Source organism: Aythya marila (assembly GCF_965140915.1).
Source record: "Aythya marila genome assembly, chromosome: 4".
Taxonomy (NCBI): domain Eukaryota; kingdom Metazoa; phylum Chordata; class Aves; order Anseriformes; family Anatidae; genus Aythya; species Aythya marila.
This window is the reverse complement of record NC_139045.1, coordinates 50,460,677-50,482,126: the sequence shown is the minus strand read 5'-3', so window position 1 is coordinate 50,482,126 and position 21,450 is coordinate 50,460,677. Positions and strand designations below refer to the sequence as shown.

At 39.4% G+C, this 21,450-nt stretch overlaps 1 protein-coding gene across 1 annotated transcript in view; it reads right to left on the bottom strand.

Moving 5' to 3' along the window:
• Positions 1–10,450: 10,450 nt before the first annotated feature.
• The window catches only part of GABRA4 (gamma-aminobutyric acid type A receptor subunit alpha4), a 40,296-nt gene continuing 29,296 nt past the window's right edge, over positions 10,451–21,450 (bottom strand). The window contains exon 9 of the mRNA XM_082758564.1: positions 10,451–13,574. Coding sequence (XP_082614690.1) covers positions 13,041–13,574 — 534 coding nt within the window. The 3' untranslated portion in view covers positions 10,451–13,040. The remainder of the gene's footprint in view (positions 13,575–21,450) is intronic.

The window sequence follows — 21,450 nt, the reverse complement described above, 5'->3', positions numbered from 1 at the left end:
GGTTATCTTTTCAGTTGATTTCAGTCTACTTCTCATATTGAAACAGGCCATAAGCTGCTTTTATCAGCTGCTATCTTAACAGCATTGAGGGCTGAATCCAGCAATATACATAGGGACTTTAGGTACAGACTCCTACAATGCTACCTGGTTCCTGGCTCCCTGTGTGTGTGTGTTCCTCAAACAAGGGACCCAGAAACACTATGAAAAGTGTATTTGAATCACACATCTTTGCTCATTCATGATCCAGGATAAACTCCTAAAGCAAAACACATTCCAGTATGCTTCAAGGAACGCCATGAGCTTCTTCTTTGCTGTAACGGAGTAGTGGTTATGGTTAGTTACTCCATGGAATCTGGGAACATGCAGTAATATGCAAGTTGTAAACTGGGCAGGAGTATCTGAAGGTCTTTTATGGACAAGATCTCTAACCATTAGCCTACAAAGAAAAGGACATAAGAAGTACCTCAGTCTGCAATCAGTTAAAGGAAGACAAAAAAAAAGAAGGGGGGTGGGAAAGTAGGTACAACACTGGGAAGAACCAAGTTGTTCGTGCTGTTTTGGCATGCTCTCTTAATGTTGTGCATGACACTTCAGAGTGAGGAGCTCTCTTTATTCAGCTTCTTGTCATCTGAAAAAGAGAATACTTCAATACATTTTTAATGAATTTTCTGTAGTTAGAAGTGAAATTTTCTCAGCTCAGAAAGTAAAAATCTCCACAGACCAAGCAGAAAATGTCATATAGGAAACATAGCCAAAATTTAAATAAATACCACAGAATAAGCTTGGATACATTTCCCATCTTAGAATGCCTTTGGCATCTTGTTCCAGCAGTTTTATGCCTGCTGGTTTTCCAGAGAGATTCCTTTCAAAACATCCCCCAGGGCAGTGGTGTAATTCCAGTCCAAAGGCTTTCGTCAGCATTAAAGCCAGCTCAGCAACACAGGCAAGTCCTCTGCTCTTCTTAAAGGCTACCCTTCAGCCTCACTTTCCAATGAAGTGAACCTTATAATGTTTCATTTAATATTATTAAATAATTTCTCTAAATCTTGCTGGCTTTACCACATCAGCTCTTGTTTTCATCACCTGATAACATCCATCCGCAACCAGTTCCTTCCTGCTCTCACACTAGGATGGCCCCCTTCACTCTCTCCCGACCTTTACCTCCAGCCTCAATCAGCTGTGCTCTCTCCCTTCGTTGATGTGAGTACAACTGCCTATCTCTCTGTCTCTTTCTCATGTAAGCTATGAAAAGCCACGTGGGTCACATCTGCCCTATTCCCAGGCGTTTGTTCACTTATATCTGCAGCTGTTGCCTGGTTGGTATCTTGGACAACTTTACTCTCATCATCTCACATGAGCTAACATGCTGAGCTGGTTTTACTTTTATATTCCAGGTCAGAGTTTGCTCAGTAGATGAACAGTGATATTCAAGATCTGAGACCAGGGCTTTTATTATGTTAATGGCATACTTACACTTCTTCAGGACTGTTCCAACAAAGCATCCCAGAACACATCTGTGAGACCAAGCCCTGCAGAAAGGAAGGAGGAAAAGAGCAGAGAAGAGCAGCAGGAAAAAGATAGAGCCTGACTCCCCCAACTAAGTCCCAAACTGTGGTTTTTCCTTTATGAGAAGGATTGGGTTCTATGTACAAAAGCAGAACATTTTAATGGGAATTGAGAGCACCCACTTCCAGCTCAGAATAAGGTTTTTCACAGGCCTGTAGACAGACCACTCACATAACAAACCCAGGCTCAATTTCCTTCTTCAAACCAGACCAAGAAACTTAGAAGTTTCACGCTCCTGCCTACCAGGAATGGACCCCAGTGCTCTCAAGAAACATGAATCACACTCAAGCCCTGCACACTAAGGCATTCACAGCTGTGAATAATGAATTTAGGAGGTGCTTTACACCAGCCCAGAGAAAAGTTCCCAATTGCTTTCAGGCTGCATACTGAATTCCTTTTACACTGCCAGGAGACAGAGCTCTGACTTGCATAAGATCTGATCCCATCACCCTCTGAAGCCAACAGCAACTGGGATGCCAAACATGCCTTACAAGCAGCCTGACAGCAGAATCACCTGCCAAATCAATACAAGTACCATTAATAAAACATGTGATGTGGGGTAGCATCATGCCATATAGCATTAAACAGCAGCAGCAGCCCAAACAACAAGTTTGTGCATCAGGCTTAAAAAGTACACCCACAGAAGCCAGGAGAAAGAGACGCAGAATCTCCCAAATCTAAGAAATAACTGTGGTTGTCAAACACAGCAGATTTCTTGGTGTCAAAATCTGTCCCTGAAGCAAGCAGCAATTACAGCACTTTGCAGCACTGTAAGCCATTCTGACAGCTCTCATCTCAGCCTGCAAAAAAAGATTTGATGTTCCTGACCACCCTTAAGCAAAAGAAATAAGGGTGCCCCACTCCCTGCACAGGCCACTGCACATACTGAAATGATTTCTCCATACATCTTTCTCCCTACACATATTTATTGCTAGGTATTTTTCAACCCTCACTGAAACACAGTTTCTGCAAGTCTATGTCTGCCTTCTGATGCATGGGAGCTGTATCAGGCCCAAGCACAAAATATTAGAAAAATCACTTTAGGTCGTTTAATGAAGCAGAGCAGCTGACCACTGGACTGCTGGCAGGTAAGACAAGGAGTAAGAACTGTTAGAGCACCTCACAGAAAGAAAGGAGAGAGAAAGAGGGCACCACTACCATGAGTGTTATTTGTTTCTGTTGCTGTGAGAGGCAAGGTAATTTGTTTACCTCTCAGCTGATTAACCTGGTGGGACACATTGACAACAATACGTCAGTAAATTGGTGTGCCATCCTAAGAAATTATACAACAAATTATCGTTCATCCTATTACTGATGAAACCCATCCCTTTATCTGTCCATTAGGTAGACTGACACATTAACTAACATCAATATCTCAGCACTAGCTGCGGGAGGATCTGTACCAAAGAAGTTTGATATGTTTTTTCCTCTTCCTGCTGCAGGCCACAATTAGAAAGACAACTGTTTAAGAACTCTCACAATTGTATTTTATTTGACATCAGCAATATACACTGGAGTATAATAGGAACAATTTTTGCACAATCTTTCTTGCAAGATGGATTTATTTTCCAAATACATAGATGTTCATTATACAGGAAGGTAACAGTTAAGCTGCACAATAGCAAAACAAGTTGACAGCTATCAAACCACCTTTTTAGTTTTTTTTTAGTATAGTCAGGTGACCAGCATTAAATATATGCATTCAAATAATTTAGTTAACCTCTGATTCTTCCAATCTTCCAGCCACATTGTTCCATGCAACAAAAATGTGCACAAAGAATGATGTAAAAGAACTCAACTCCAAGGTTTCCCTTGTTTTGATTTCCTTTCTGGTTTTCCCCAGGTATGGGTCAATACAAAGGGATACACATCAGAATTTGGCATGGCACAAACTCTTGCAACATGTATCTAGGACAGTCACATATTGCAGAAGTAATAAATTATTGAAAGAAAAGTTAGGGGATTTGGGTCTTCCCTAAGAGGGTGTTAAAGAAGCATCTCTACTATGCTGCTTTAGAGGGTATTTTCTGCATGCCACAGCTTTTACAGAAAACAAAGATTAAAATACTTCAAAAAGCTTCATATCTTTCACTGGGAATATTTCTTACAATGGTCTAAGATTAAATGCAAATGCTTTGGTTACAATGGACAGGGCTCCACAGGAAAAGTTTACAGTTAATTAAAATACCAGTAAATATTAGCTTTTTTTTTTTTTTCTCAACTTAAAAATGACAGACAGCTATAGCACCTGCTGTAGCCACAGTAGAAATTCCCCTTTTCTTTTGGTTCCTCAGCTGGTACAGCCATTACATTTTGAATTATTTACCAGCACAGAAATCAACACCTCCCAGCCTGCCCCACTGGCCACCATGATTTGAGAATGCAGGAGAAAGTGTGGCCCCACATTGCTTATTAGATGAACCAATTTTAGCAGCTAGGGGGAGGAGTCTTCAAGGCACCACTTCCCCCCTCCCAAAAAAAAACCCCACAGCTCTCCCTCCCCGGGCTCGTGGCCCTCCAGTGTCCTGGAGCATCCCAGCAGCTACTGGTCCCCTGCTCATCCACTGGGCAAGGGAGCAAAGCCAGGGAAAGGTCTGGAAGGAACCAAAACAGTGCAAAAAGGAGCAGGACATGCTGAAGCATGGGTTTAGAGACTGTACATAGGAAGTTTTAAAATAGCTAACAAGCAGCTCTTAAGCCTCAACTCTCATACCCTACCTCAGCAAAATGTCTAACAGTCTCTAGGCTCAGCTGTTCTTCCCCAGCACAGGGATACCTTCTCCTGCTGAACAGACCGTTTTACTAGGATTAAGTTCAGGCCTATTAGACCCCAGTCCCCACTCAGTAAAGCAATTACTGGCTGTGTTTGCTGCCTTCCCCAAATTTGCAAAACAGCCCGTGATCTCCATGTGTGCAGTGAAGAAACTTATTTTTTAACAATATAAATAAGACAGCAGCGGGACAGCAGGGGAGAGTCAGCTCAGTTATTTTCTTCACAAATACACAGCATAATAGGGAATTTAAAAGAAGTAAGAGTCAAAAAGAAAGCAACTTTTGCAATGCTTAAGCTATAGGACAACTGATAGGGGCAAAACAACTATGCCTTTAAAAAATGGAGATGCTATTTTGCTTTTGAGGAAGCCCATGTGCTGCTAGAATGGGCTTCAGGAGCAGAGCTTGTACAGCTGGACTTTTTTTTTTTTTTTTTTTTTTTTCCCTAAACCACTGCAGGACTAGGAAAACAACTACAGAAACCATGGATATGTACCAAGCAGCTGCACTAAGCAAGCCCATTTTCATGTCAGCCCCACTACTCTCCATATCAGAGCATTTAGCAGATGTGTAAGGAGAAGACAAGTGCAGGACACCTTGATCCTCCTCTGGGATGTTCAGTGCTGTTACAGCCAGTATCAGCTGTGCTGAGCTGAAAGATGAGAGATGTTCACCTCCAGTCTGCCCTACTGGGTACTCCAAGAGAGCATTTTCCATCCTGCCGCCATTACTCTGAGGGCCCTGATACATCACGGTATGGTTTGGAGGCACAGCAGGATGGATGCATCCCAGCTGGCAGTCACTGCTATAGCTCAAATCCTTCTAGCCTTCCAGCCACAGCATCAGAAACCTTAGGACAGACTAAGGATGCTGTTTTGCAGGCAGGATTTGCAGTTAGTGTTGACTTCCACATTACACTCAGCCTATGCCTAAGCTTCCCACTTGGGAAGGAGTTTAGGGGGCATTTTCATAAGTGGCTTAAGCCAGCATAAGATCTGAATCATCTCTGAAAGAGGCAGTCTCATTCTCCTTCATCCCTTTTCTGACCATAGGTTCCTACCTTTCCCCACATCAGCAACATCAGAGCTCTCAAGCAGCCAAACGATGGGTTACAAACTCATCTTTTCCTTTCATAGGATCCATGCTATACATGTGCCAAGGTTTTGGATATACATTTTCCAACTACTTTAAATGCAGCCACAGCCCACAAGCTGTAGTACTGACCAGATTATCAGAAATGCTCAGCACAATAAAGCGTCCCATGAATTTAGGTACACAAAGTCTTTAGATTTTGTAGGAAGGTGACACTTCCGAAAACTGGCTGTCACTGTAATGAAAGCTTTTGTTTTGATTTTTCCCCCTCCTTCTATAATTGAGTTAAAACAGAGGCAGGAATCTCTCTATTTGGTCTCTTAAACAAATCAAGTTAAACACTAGAAGTTTCAAAGTGCTTTAATAAAACTCGATCTTTTTCTTTTACTATTCTGCCTCTTAATTCTTCCTGGCTATGAACATACACTTTTTAATGAAAACAACTTCAATGGAACATAAACGTTTCTAGGAAAACATTAGCAACTTGTTTTCTTTATTACTTTCTCATTTTATTTATAATGAAGAAATAATTATTTCTAGGCTGTTTCCTGCCAGATGCTGCTCTAGTACCTCTAATAGGACATATCTTAAAATAACTGCTTGGTAGCAAGAAACTAAATTTTTCATCCTTGCTGATATTTTCCCTTCTCTTCCTTTTCTCTCTCTGTGACTTGACTCAAGATCTTTCATAAATTCTGACCTTCATGTATTTTTTGTCCATTATTTATAATTGATGCAATTGACAAAATTGCCTTTGTAGAAGAAAAAAATGACCACATAGGGTACCTAAGGTTCAAGGAAGGCTGTGAGCCTCTGCTTTAATGCCAGAGGAGGCAGGGGAAGAATCCTATAGCTGTGGTTTCACAATAACTTTAATCCACCCCAAAACATAATCCCAGCCTTCTCACCACCTCCTTTGTACCAGAACTAACACAGTGAGCCAGATCAGAGAACTGATTCAGCTGCCTGCTAACTCAGACAAAAGACAAAAAAAAAAGACAAACTTGCTTTTAGCTAGACAAGCTATTTCAACCAGCTCACCATGACCACACCAGTACTTCTCACCACACAAAGCAGACAGCAAGAAGGTAGGAGCACAGTTAGTTTTGTGGTAGAGTAATAATGTAATAACGTTGTCTGTCTGGTGCAGACTGCTTCAGAGGCTAGTAGCACATAAGCTAGTTCCCATCCATGATCCCTTCAAATATGACTCGTGTACTCAAGACCTGGATTAAGCAGCAGTGGATTCGTCTCCACCATGAATTTGCTACAGGCGTTGATCTGCAAAGGCATCCTTCTACGTTATAAAAGGCTGCCTTAATGTAATTCTACAGGAACCCTGGTTATCCAAAACTCCTTAAATCTCCATCAGCAGTCTGGTGCTAGAAAGTGTGGTCTTAAATTAATAAAAATTAAATGAATGTACATACAGAAAACCTGATTTACTTAAAGTATGTTATGATGTATATTACTTATTTGATGACCTAATGCAGTCTAGCAGGGAAATTTTCAAGCTTGCAACTGTAAAATGGACTGTGAAGTTACTGTATAGTGAGGAGGTTCAAAAAAACACTATTAAAGTGCTTTGAAAGCACTTAATGACACACTTGTATGTGTTCTTGAGTTCAACATGTCTGGTTCTCCATACTTGTGCATCTTTACTTACCATGGAGATGAGCCACCAGCACAAGATGACAAGGCAAGACAAATCAGTACTTAATTTTGCAATGCATTGAACTCACAAGTCCAGGTGAGTGCTTCATACAGTCACATGCTTCTTCTCCCAATCTCCAGATAAGAGTTTTCGAAGGAGTAAAACATATTCCCATATAAAGATTATTTCTTTAAATGCTTATTTTATGCCAACCAACCATCTATGTGGATACAGCATTCACTAAAACAGACTGTAAACGGTGACGTAGATCAACAACGACAAGAGCAACTCAGATCTCTGTTCCAGTTAAGGCTTAATTCAGTAGTACAATTTTTTTTTTTCCCCATCAGGATATTTTCCCTTGAAAATACAGATATGAAGATAATAATAATAATAATAATTCCTTACCTCACATGGTGCTTTGCATCCAGAAAGGTACTCTTTCAAAATAAGCCTGCTTGCAAGCGTATCTTGAGCCTGCTTCCGTTACAATTCAGAGAATTCATATTATTTGAATGTTTTTATATATATGTATCCAGGCTGTGATCACATTAGTATTTTTAAATACTGAAATTATGCTACTATTTAAAGAGATCATTTTATAGCTGTTGGGAGTTTGGATGCTTTTTCTAAAAAGGGAGTCTCCAAGGCTTTTTTTTTTTTTTTTTCTCTGTTATTTTTATTTTAAAGATGACATGACGATTTCTCAGGAAAGAAGGAAAGAAAATAGAATTATGACCAGAAAACATAGTGAGCTGCAGTGGATAGTAACTGGTTTGCTTTGAAGTAAGCTCTTTCTCTTGAAATAATATAAAAAACAATAAGGAAGTGTGAAGGAGATCTGTAGATGCATTAAGTTATGGACTAGAGGGTAAAACTAATCAATTCTGAAAAGGATACCTACCACATTTTCAAATCCACATGAAAATAAAGTATGGTTTACAAGTTCCATCGATCTTACAATAATTGCTTTTTCATTCCCTCCAGTTAAGAACACAATAATTAACATTAGCAAAGAGAGAGTTTTTCCGAATGCTCTGTACTTCTCACTACTCACACTTGCTTAGAATGTGCCAAAAATTTACTTTCAAAATCTGATGTACTCAGAACATGCTGAAACTGAACAACCACACTCATATTCTCCAAAAAAAACTACAACTTGTTTCTAAGTAGAGACCTACAAATGAAGACTATAAAAATTAGTGTGTATCAGACTCTTCCAAAATGATGCACTTTTCCTTCCAAGAGAACCAGTAGGCCTGATTTCCCTTCCACTGAACCATCTGTTTTTTTGCACTGAGTTTTATTTACACAATTCTGCTCCTCCAACTTTTTAATGTACTGATTTATGTTTGTCAGACCATCCAGAGAAGTGCATCCCATCCTCCACTTTCCACTGACCTCATGCAAACTTACTGCCACACATCTCTGCTGTTCTCTAATACTTCTAAAACTCTGATCATCTTTGGCTTTATCCATGTCATCATTAAATGCTATATGTCACCTAGCTTTCTCAACAATGCATTTGCCATTTTTTTTAATCCATGATTTTAACTTTAGAATTAAACAAATCCAAAAGCAGTGTTTTTCAGCTGTCTGTATTGTAATTTATAACTTTATTAGCCATACAACAGCTTTTCATTTAAAGCTATTGGGATTTGGCGGGAGACTGTGCTACAGAAGAAACCATGCTCCAGCTTCTCACACTAAAATTCTCCTAGAGAATCTCCTGAAGTATCTACAAGAAAGTGTCTCAGGTGGCCAGCATGTCTCTTACACAACCTGTGTGTGTGCTCTTTTCTTCTGTTTTAGCCTACCCCTTCACTTCCAACAGCACAATAGATATACACTGTATACTCCGATGTTCTGACAACATACATGTAACTTCACTACCCCATAGGGTGCACTGTGTAAGAATGACATACAGGAGGTATGCAAGAAAACTGAAGGAAAAAGAATTCTGCACTTATCAAAAATAGCTAGTTCATTTTTCTCTGGAAATAATTGGTTAAATCCTATTACATATAGTTAATTGGTTTTCCCATTTTTTTCCAAGTCCATCCTGAGTCATAAAAATGATGAGATGCCCAAGACTATGCTTGAGCTCCCTATAATCAATAACTTTTAGCTCTTGTTAATAGAAGAGCTCTAGTCACATTCCTTATTAAATTATTTGCTTCTTTGATTCAATTATCATATGTTCTACTTGCCTGATTGCAAGGTGACATAGACTGCGTGACTTAATTTACAAAATCTGCTTTTTTAAAAAAAAAATTAAAAACACATGGGAGAAGAAATCCAGAGCACCTCAGAAATGTGCCATTGACATCCATTTGATGGAGACAAGTCCCTTCTGCAGGCACAAAGACTCCAGTTCTGCTGCTGAGCTCTAAGAGGGCTGGGGTTTGGATTTGCCTCTTTACTTGACTTCATCACTTTAGAAAATTAAGTGAAAATTCTTAGTAGCAGGCTGAGAGAAATTTGACCTTGCACAACTTGGCCTTACAGCTGACCATGAAATACACTTCAACACCTGTGAAGACAATCTTCTTGAACTGAGTTTTCAACCGTTTTTCTCAAATGACTGCATCACTGGTTGGGGCTGCATCACTGAAATCTGTGGGAGTTTTGCTATTGGTAACAATGTCTCCGAGGAAACAGCAGTTAGTGGAGATTGATCTCTGCTTCCTGGTAAGGTTCTTTGGCTCTCTATGCAATTTTTTTTTCCTGGTTAGAAAGATGACTATCTGAAGCAATTGGTTAATTTTAAATGACTGTGCTACTGTCAAAAAAAAAAAAAAAAAAAAAAAAAAAAAAGTTGTTCAACAAAACCAATATTAAAAAAAATAAAAATCTTGTAAAGCTCATCTCACTCAAAACCATCCCTAGTAACCTATCTGGTCACTGAAATGACACCTGCAACACTCTCCCTTGTGATTTTAGTTACCAGTGTTGAACATTTGGCCCTCTATATTTAGCATATTACTGCCTTGCTTTTTTTTTTTTTTTTTTTGTGCTTCTAAATTACACAGTATTCAGAACCAGACAGTATTTCTGAGTATACTGCAGGCTGTTTACAGTTTCTGATCACTCCAAAAGGAGATTAATTATGATGAAAAAAACACTGTTAACAATAACCTTCTATCTACATTGTCCTTATGTACTTCGGAAAGCTAGTTATGATAATTTCCTCATACACAGGAACACAATAATGTAGTACAGTACAATAAATGAGTCCTAGACTCAATGAGAATTTTTATATCTCATTTTGAATATTAACATGCAAGTGTTGGAAGGTAATTCAGAAATATATTGACAGTTTAAAAACATTTGTTCTGAGATATGATTAAAAATTTCTTCTAACATGGAAGCATAGAAATTAATAATTGGAATTCCATTAATTTTTGCAATCCTTTTTTCCTCCTTATAAGTCTTCAATATGAAACAGGACATATAAATGAATCCAAGTATCATATTTAGATTGACCTTGGTCAAATAGCCTGAACCAGTGTTGATCCTACTGAACAATGCACTGAAAAAGCTGATTATGTGAGCAGTAGAGGGGGATGGGTGGAAGAGACAGCTATTTCTCATGAATAGTTTAAAGCTCTGTCTGAGAGAAAATATACATGTTTTTCATCAGAGAGAAAAGCAAAGAATAACTTCAGTAACTTCTGGAGCAAATTCTAGGTTCCCAGCACACACAAAACCATTGTTCTTTATAGTATGAAAAATATAACTCTTGTGCAATTATGATTAGCAGTTGGCAAAGGATTAGTTTTGTTTCTTCTTGCTTCACGAAATAAACAATCTCTTGTAGAATATCTTCTATTCTGACAATCTGCAATAATATGACTTAATTAGAGAAGAAACAGTCACAGGTCCTAGTGATACCTCCAAAGATGCAAACTACTGCAGCTACACAACTTGCATGGGTGCTCCATTTCTGGTTCTGCGCTATGGCATGTGTAATGGTTTTCCAAGGACTGTTGTAATCTCAACCTTCTTCTAGACATAAAACACAAAACAGAAAGGACCATGCCTAGCCTCTTGAGAATATCACTTAAGTAAACAAAAAAAAGATTAAGGTAACTGTTTATATTACTACTTCTTAATGAAGTCATGTAAGACATCCCAAATCCTATGCATCCTATCATAAACGTTCTAATGCTATACATGAAGTAGGAGCCTGGGATCCGTACTACATGCTGTAAGACACGTTTCTTATATTCTCCCAAGTCCTGTAAACTAGAGGGTCAGATTCACAGCTATGAAATAGTTATAAAATTTGGATAGAAAGAGGCAAAGAGATATGGTCACTGTGCACTGATTCTTGTCCCAACTCTGTTAAGGCAGTCTCACACATGACCTCAATCACCCCAGTAGCTTGTGATTTCCATCAGTCTCTCAGTCAGTTGACCACTACTTGGGCAGAGAACCCCACAACACTCACCTTATCTTCCCCCCAGTATAAAACTTTGACAATGGGCTACCAATCTGCTACACAAATTAACTGAAGATAAGAATTGGCCCACTTGAAGGAGAATCAGCTGCTTCCTGACCCTTTAAAGGTATGCTGAGAATTTGAATTTTCATTTGTTGCCTGCACAGAAACAGTAGCCATTTGCCTCGCCAGATGGATCTCTGCAAACATGTTTAGATTTATTGCCAGCATATCTTCTACCCGTTCTGGTAAAAAGAACAATGCAGATAACATTTTTATCACGTTTAAACTGTTCACGTTTTTGTTGTTGTTTTAATAAAAATGGGTAATTGCCTGCTTGCATATTGAGCCAATAAAGAAAGCACCTATCTATGCATAAGAGAAACAAATTGACCATAAATATACATTGTGTTCTGCCCTGCTTCGCCTAGAAGCATTCTTTTCCCATTTATGTCACAGCGTTCCTTCAGAAAAGGGTGTCTTGCATTCACTCAAAGATGTGCCATAGCCATGCTCATCAAAGCACTGGAAATTTTGTTTTGCTCAATTCTGAAGCTACTTCAAAATTTGTTGAAAATTTAACTTGAAACAAACATTATATAAAAGAGTGGGAAGAAATACGTGTTCAAAGGAAATCAGAAGTGTCAGACTGAAAATTATGGAAAACAAACAAACAACAAACAACTCAAAAGCATCCAAAGGAAAGAACAAAATTCAAGCAGTTGAACACTGTGGGCCTGGTTGCCTTCTACCACAACAGATGTAATTTAGGAATAAATCCACTCAAGCTGGTCAGCAAAGTTGAAGAATCACATTTAAGATCACCTTACCAAACAAAAAACTCCAATTTTGAGAATTACATCAGATTTCAGATTTTATAAGGTTCACTCATTCCTATTTTGAAGTGAGAATTTCTCAGGTTGCAATGCAAAATAATGTTTAGTAAAAATATATGGAGCTCTACAACTCCTTTGCATAACTTTTCTGGAGTTGCACTCTCCCAGGCTGGACTCCATCCTCTCGTTCCACTGCTCATTTTTCCCCCATTCTGCCAATTTTAATCTAGCAGGGAAAGTCCTTTTCTAGCAAGTACTGTCAAAATATTCAGGACATAGGCCTTGCACTCAAAGAATGCAATGTTATGTCCAGACAGCGGTGCTAAGTGCCTCAGGGATTTGTGGTAATCAGCATGCATAATTCCTAGCAGTCAAGATGTGTTCCACTGCACAGTTGTGCACCTCTGCCTTTGATTTGTTCCCTCTGCATGTTCCTCCCAAAGGCAAGCATTCTGTCTGAAGAGACTGGTGGTTCACTGCTAGCTGAAGGGAGGAAGACAATTCTGTTACCTATTACTCTGGAAGGACTTTACTAATTATCCCCAATAACTCCAGCCTTTACAACGGGAAAGTAGCACACAGCTTTTATAATTATTGACTTTTTTAAATAGTTTCAAAAGAAGAAACTCTGCATCAAATGTGAGTATAATTTAGGAACTACTACATAGCAGCAAAACTACATTAGACTTTCTGATTTTTCCATGGTATCCTTGGATAGATACACCACCCAGTAGACCATGTTAAATGCTCCAAAGGTAACAGGAAATAAAATACGTGCATATTTGTCTATCTTACTAGTGCCAGAGTGGGAGGCAGGGGGAGCAGGTGGTGTGACAGCCGATGGTTTTGCAGATGCTCCTAATGTATTAGGTGTGGTGGTCTGAATCTGCTCCAGTCTAGATCCAAGCAAGTGCTGAATGGAAGGGGATCCAGCTGTGGCATGCTGGGATACAAATCCAGTTAAAATTGGGGTAGAAGGAGGAGCTGGAGGGGTAGCTCTTGCAGAAGATAATGTCTCTGATGCATTGATGCGTGTGAAAGGGTTGGGACTTGATGCAGAAAGAGAGTGGGGTGTAATGTCAGAAGACCCCTGCGCTACAGAGGGAGTCTGGATGGAGCTGTGCCTTGTGTCAATTCGGCTCCCACCATCAGCTTCTGACTGTACTGTAGCATTCGTTCTTTTCCTCACATTTGAATTGGCATCTGTACTCTGCAAAGTTACAAAAAAAATACTAGTCATTCTTAAAATAAACGCTAAAACAGAAGCAATGGAAACTTTATAATCAAGTATTAACTGAATAATACTCACAAATATCAACAGTAGCTTGATCCTGAAGTACAAAAATACCATATGCTCATGGTAATAGATTTAATAGCATATAAAGTGATAAACAAGAATTCCTTTTACCTGTGGCTGTAATACCAAGGTGAACATATCCAACACTGCACACTCCATGTGTTATGGTACCTACGTAAACTTAGTAACATGAGGCTAAGCATTCTTGGGTTGGGATTTTTTCAGGCTCACCACCAAATAAAATTGTCTGATACTTGCTTATTTCTTTGATAATACACAAATATTCTAGAACTGACTTACCAGCCACGATGGTTTACTTCTGCTTTTCATCTCTGTAAAAGTAACTACCATATATTAGGAACTGTAGTTTTCCTTAGATAGTAAATGCTACTAAAATTCTAGTATTTACCAAACCAAGTTACCCCTTTCTTGTTCCTTAAAAACAAACAGACAAACAAACAAACAAAAAAAACAACAACAACAAGTCAATGCTTTTTCACATCAACCATAGGCAATAAATTATCCAGCTGCAACTGAACCAGTGAATAAATCAGTCTTTCATCAACTACTCCTTTCCTTTAATTAACTATGAAAAGTGGTGAATTCTCCATTACTCGATGTCTTCAGGCAAGTCCGGATGTCATTCTGAAAGATTTAAGCCAAATGGTACTTATTAGGCTAGATGAGAAACTAAAATACAGATAAGGATGTAGAGATGGAAAATCCAGCAGGTTTTAATATTTTACTGACTTCTGAGACTGGGACTTGGGCTCTGTCCTTCTTTCCTGTATTTAAGAACAAGCCTAACATCTCCTGAAGCTCCTTCAGGAAGGGTACCTGAAAAGCATTCTTTTAAACCACCAGCTCTGCACTTTTTTTTTAGATATATGAATATGTTTTGCACAAAGGACCACTGCTTTTCATGAAACATGGATTTAAGCATGGGCAGGGTATACATGCTCAACAGCAGCAATGCAGGTGTAAATACAGACAGGACTAAACAATCCCTTGTTATGCATCAGAAATCATATTTTGTACATCTTTGATACACTCTTCCCAAGCACTGCCCTGCACCACCTCAGGCTGCTGTGTCTTTGGCTCCAGTACTTCCCTTTTCCCTTCTCCCCATACCAAAGAACCCTGCCAAAGATCACAGCACAACAAAGAGTGAAAGTGGGCAGCAATCCCTCCTCCCTCCTTCATCCAACGATTCTCTCCGTCAAGTGCCAGAGCAGTAACGGAGAATAACTGGGGTATTGTTCAAGGTATTAGTGCCTTAAACAGTGAGAAGAGTGACAAACATGTCTGCCTGCTGCATCAGTTGCGCTTAGCTATTTTGCTTAAGAAAAGAGAAACAGGAGCTGAAAAATATCTGGGGGAAAAAAAAAAAAAAGAATACAAAATGATAATAATAAATCACTTGACATGTGCAGCACTCCCATTATGACCAGAATGCTGGTCCCAAATTCTGTTCATTTCAGTACAAATCAATCACTGGCAATACTGCTGGCTTCAATTTGTGTGAAGCTGTCGCATATACAGTCATGAATAGCAGCCAGTTCACGGCTGATGTATTTGCCAGCTCATGGTTGATATATTAAAGAAACGCTCTTAGGTTTCACAGTTTTCCTTCCTGCATAGAAGTGTGTCAATAGATTTTCTTTATTTTTATGCATCTGCAATCCAAAGAAGCAGAGGACTGGAATTACTGCATAAACACCAGAGGAAACGTGTATTTCCTGAAAGAAACACTAATTGTACTGTTTGAAAGAGAAGCCTGAATCACTATTTGGGAAGCACAGAAGTACACACAGGTGTGCAATTTGGATACTTTCACACTAGGGTTATCTATGACCCAGGAATAGTATAGCAGCTTTTTAAGACTGCTAAATTTAAGTTCTAAAATACAATCAGGACAGGAGTGTTTGCTATACATTTGGTAATACCTGACACAGTGCTGCATATCACTCAAAGGCTTGCAAAGGTAAGTAGATTGATGCTCACTGCCCAAAATAACAGCTCTGTGCTACAGAGGGGCTGACACTAGAGTCATTCAGAAGAGCTGAGTTTACGTGCCATGCATAGATCCTTGGTTTTTGTTTAGTCCTTCCCAGCCCACAGGCTGGGACAAGGGTTATGAAATAGACCTGCTCTGTAGCTTGGACAAGATATGTCACCTGTTTTCAACAGCCATCTCAGTGTCCTTCCCTTCTGTGCATCAACTATAGACACTTATGGCAGACAGGTAAGAGCCAGGCTCCTTTGCACACTGTAGTCACCTCTGTTTCTTACGTGGGCGTTTGCTTCCATCAGTAGAAATACATAATACCTCCTCTTCCCCCCCTACTCCAGCTGTCATCCAAATAACCAAACAGGACTGGTTGCTATTGAATCCAGTACTCACATCCCATTAAAATGTTTAGTCAAGAATAAAGTTATATATATATATACACCATTTCAAATGTTCATAATGCCTAACTTTATAATTCTAGTATTTTTTTCTTGCCGCTAGTACATCAAAATTCCAGTACTTCAGGAACCTAACATCTAGAGAAACCCATTTTCTGCCTAAGTACATGTAGATGTACTAATGTGCATGTGGAACCAGAATAGACAACCTCATAAGCTATCACAACATAGCACTGCATAATAAGCCTACAAAATAAGGGTGCATTCCTTGTTAATTCTCTGAAAATCACCTTCCAAATGCTCAGTGTGGAAATTAGAAATCATATTTCTAACTTGCTCCACAGTTAACATATCACTGAAAAAGAGTTGTTCTTGTTTGATGTCATAGTTTGCATTCGTGTGCTTGAATTAAACCTTGTCCTTGAAATGTACTGGAACAAGCAAGTTGTGGAGAGAGAGATATTACACATGGAAAGACGGGGGCTTTGACCATTGATGAAGCAGCTAGTTAAGCAATAATGTTCTCTCTAGCAGTGCTGGGAGCAACTTAAATATTGGAGACAGAAAAACTCCTAGGGAAAGGCTTACCTCCAATACCTCACACACCCCTGAAGACTTTTCTAAGGGGAGCATGTTCCAGCTCCTCCTGCACCCAGTAGGATTTGCAGAATCAGCATGCACTGAAGAAAAAAAAAATGGAGCAAAAAATGGAGCAGTGGGGAAAGCTGCCCACCTCTCACCAGCACAGCTGTGAGTGGTGAGCACCTAGCTCAGTGCCCTGCCAAAGCTGAGCAGGATGCATGCTGATTCCTAGGGTAGCCTTACCAGTACAGTGCCCAGCAGCTCTCTTCACAAACTGGTTACTTGCACATGCCTTATTCAAGACTACCCTCATGACAATAGCTCGTTCTCCTCCTTCAAAACTCTCAGGTATCTCTCATTTTTCTTTTCTCCAGTTGAAAAATTGTTATTGGTTTGTGCTGGTGCAGCCCCACAATCACAGTATACATGTGACCTTATGTTCTCCTTTATCAAATGTTATCAATATCATTCATTTCTTCCAATGTTAATTTATTATTTCTGTGTACTGACACAATCTCACAACCCCATATCACCTGAAGATTTCATCATTCTACTAATGCCTTGTGCCAAGGTCACTAACAAAAATGTTAAACAAGGTTGATCCCACAGCCAAGTCTTAAAGAACCAAATTCCATTGACATTAGCAAAAGTCAGATTAATCACTACATTACAAAACATACTAAAATGCTACATTTGGTTTGTATTAAGGAAAACATTCACAGATATTTCAGTTATGGTGCATATCCCTAGTAAAAGGATATCATGATAAAAATAATCTGAACAACAAAAATTATATATATGATGTAAAACGTTTGCTGCTTCCTAAAAATATTTTACTTTTGTTTGTTTGCTTGCTTTATATAACAGTAAGAAACACAAAACTACTGCCAATTGGTAGCTTTTAGTTTGGAGGCATCAGAACAAGAAATAGAACATGAAAATCAAATGGAAGCCAAATTAAATGCAACCCAAGAAATGAAAGGAAAGACTCCTTTCCAAGGGCAAGTCAGGCAAACACTCAATTATCCTCAAACAACACAGAGCTGCTGTGCTACTCCAGATGGGGCTCCACAGGAAACACTGAGTCCACTTTTTTTTACATTCTCACTCTGGATTCTGAAAGGAACTGATTTTCTAGAGACATTTGGGTGAGATTTTTGGGAGACATTTGATATGCTGTAGCTCAAGAACACAAAATGTGAGTCTGGAAGCTCTCATAAAATGCAACGTATCACAGCATACAAAACCCGCCTTAGTGTGTTTGATAAAGATTGCCTTTTTATAAAACAGGCCAACTTAATGCTTATGGCAACTGACACCTCACCCTTCCTTTGAAATAGCCTGTCATTCTGACTTTTCCAACCAGCTCCACAATTCACAACCACTAGCAAGCCAGAAGTGGTACGTACTTTGCTACTGTATCCTACCCCAAGAGGATACCATCTTTCATAAGAGATTCATAATCACTATTCCTTTCTGTCCAAACAAATATTGAATTAGTCCAAAAAAGTGTATATAAAGAGATTTAAGGAGCAACCACCCTATGTGTTAGCATACTCAGACCAGAGAGGCAGGGGGACATGGAACAGGACAGGAAGTTCAAATTCTGTCAGGCAGTGAAATAACTCAATCTGTTCATATCTCCCAGCTCTCCAACATGGGACACACCTCTGCGTCCCTATTTGTTGAAAACACTAGAGCAGGTTAGTTGTAAACAGCAGTTCCTGAAGCCCAAGTTTACACATCTGAAGCCCAGAGAAATGCAAATTAAAGGCCTCTTCCATAATGCTCCATCTGTCTGGGACTTGGCACCCTGGATTTGAGATTTCAGTATTGCTCCCTCAGAGACCTCCGTCTCCTGAGGCATCAGGTGGATACACAGGACCAAGATCCCACCATCTCTCTGGATGGTGTGCTACAACATCCAAATTCTTTAGGTAATCTGTGTATTGAAACTGAAGAATCAAGCACAAACCTCACTGCATCTTGCAACAAAGAGGTGTGATCATATGATTTACAGCTTAGAGCAGAGTATGTCAGATTTTTGCCAAGATGTAGCCTTCCAAGATACCAGTGCAAAAGCATGTCACACAAGTGACTGGTAATTCCCCGCACTTCAGCTAAGAATTGTTTTAGCTCAGGGGTTTGGTTGTTTTTACCTGCCCCAAAAATAATAATAGACATATCCTAATTTATGTGAGGTGATAACAGATTTCCACCAAATTTGATATTAACCCCATTAATATGGAACCAGATTTGGAATAAAATAATCTAAGCCCCACCATTCCATTGATCATTATATCATGATCAATGAAACAACATGCAGTATTGCAAACAACATTTGAAATATTTACTGTATTAAAAAGCAGAGAGATCTTACTTTAATTTTAAGCAATACATACTATTTTGCAGGGTTTTTTTTCTTTAAAATGATCTTAACTGAAATTGGGAAAAACACATTCAGTATGAATTCTTCCTATGTAGAGAGTGCTAATGCAAGATGCCTTTTTTTGCTAGTCCCAGAGCAGAAAGTCCATTTTATCTGACATAAAGATAGGATAACTAAACAAACCTCCTTGCAGGCATGTGTAAAATGTGGTAATTAATGCTGCTTCCTTCCCTTGACAAGTGGATTCACAAGCAATTGACTGTGAATAATAAAATGAAGGATGGTGTTAGCATACTTTAAAATAAATCTATATGATCTATTGTTAAATACTATGGCAGATTCATGGAGCAAGACTGATGGTAAACTTCTGTGATAAAATGTACAGATGAAAACGCTTCCTATCACAATAAATAAATAAATAAAATCCACTCACAGATCATTTCCTTTTATATTTAAGCTCAACTTCGATGGATACTGCTATTTACTACCACACAACAATGCTGCACAAACATGAGTCAATCTAACCTCTTCAATATTTAACAAGGTTGGCACACTATAAACAGCTGCTCACATAATGTGGAAATCCTGAAACATTCTCTAAGCCTATATAAGCCTTGACTTGAGCCAAAAAATAAAGGACTGCATTGTTTTATATGTATTGCCAGTTTTTCGACAAGCAAGCCAACTTTGCACTTCAATGAAGTCAGATTGCAAATTTAGCATGCACTGAAGTAGTCTGCAGCAGCTGAGCTGAGATTCATGGGAATGGGATCATCAGCACAGCAATACACAATACCGAACTGACAAACTTAGTCATCTTGTTACAGAACAAAGAGAGGTGGTAACAGCCACAGTACATCTTTCCTATGATAAGGCCAACCTAGAATCTGTAAAACAAACAAGAACACTATTTAGAAGTCACATGCCAAGTTCTAGGGGGATCACAGTAATGATAAAAGCAAATGCCAGGATATCATGCAATTTTATCCTATGATTGTATTTAAGAACATGAACACAAAGAACACTGAAAGCTGTGAGAAATTCTTGTCTTTGTACAGCACAGAGTTAGCTCCTTCATACATCTCAGCGGCATCTTCCTATATCCTATTTGTGTTCTACATAGCAGCTTTCAATTATTCCCTGCAGTTTTAAATTTGTTCATAATTTATACTATAGATACATCCTGTTGGGACTGTAGTACAAAATAAAGCAGGTCCTACTGGCCAGCCTAACACAGATTCAGTAGTACTTGACATTAAAATCCTTTTCACAGGCCTCTGGCCACTAGGGGACACAACCATCACCAACTTCTTATGAGCAGGTACACACTGAAACTAGGGCCATGCATTTGCAAGGTAATGCAGAGCTTCTATTCTAATCAGCCCCAGCACACTGTGGAAAACAGTTCAGCAGTCCTGGGGTTAGATACATGGACACTTCAGTAGCTCTGCTCAGCCTCATCCTACTACAGACTCTCAGCGGAACATTATGCAAGGTCCCAGGGCTGCTTTTACACCATTTGTTTACTGAAACAGGGAGCTCAGCGGTGCATGCCAATGCATTTTCTAGATCCTTAGCACATCTTTGACGCAGGATTTCACTGAAATGGTATCTCTTTGGGACACAGACAGTACAATATTTAAAGCAGTATCTTCTACCTTCTCAAGGATAAATTCACAGTGGAATTTACAAGTGACATCATCACCATCCGGTACCAATCCTAAGTATCCAATACCTAGAAGCAGCAGAGAGCTAACACTTTTGACATCCAGCAAGCAGCTGTCAAATCTGTGGAGAAACACCCTAGAGAGCAGATTTGAGATTACATGCCTTTAGAGTAGCAGTCATCAGACTCTATCCAGCACTCTTGGCTCTGAGCTCTTTCCTGAGGCTAGATAGCTAAATCACAGTATGAAACGATACACACAAAAAGACTGTGTCCCTCTCTACAGTAGCCCTACACCCAGGATGGGAACCTGTGTTTGGTGAAAGATGACAACTTCTGAAATCTGCCAGGACTGTGGCAGGGATATCAGCCCAGGTCTCCACCTCTTAAGTGCTTACCCACCAGGCTACTGGATATCCCATGACAGGTGGTTCTCATTTCCTTCCTATAGATGTTGCACTCTGCACTCTTCAATCTCACCCTCCCATTGCACTGAAAGCCCAAACAAGCTGATCCAAGAATCAGTTCCTCCCACTCTCCCCAGCCCCATATAAATTATTTAACAGAACAGAAACAGCTTCAATCAGAGCTTAGCAAACATCCCATGCACTACCAAGTAGTATTCTGGTTACTAAAACAGTTCTCTGAGACAGAACAGGCAGGACACAAGCCTGCTCAGACTCCAAGATGAAGCACAGTAGGTATTTCTTCCACCTAAGATTCATGGCAAATGCTCTGGAAGC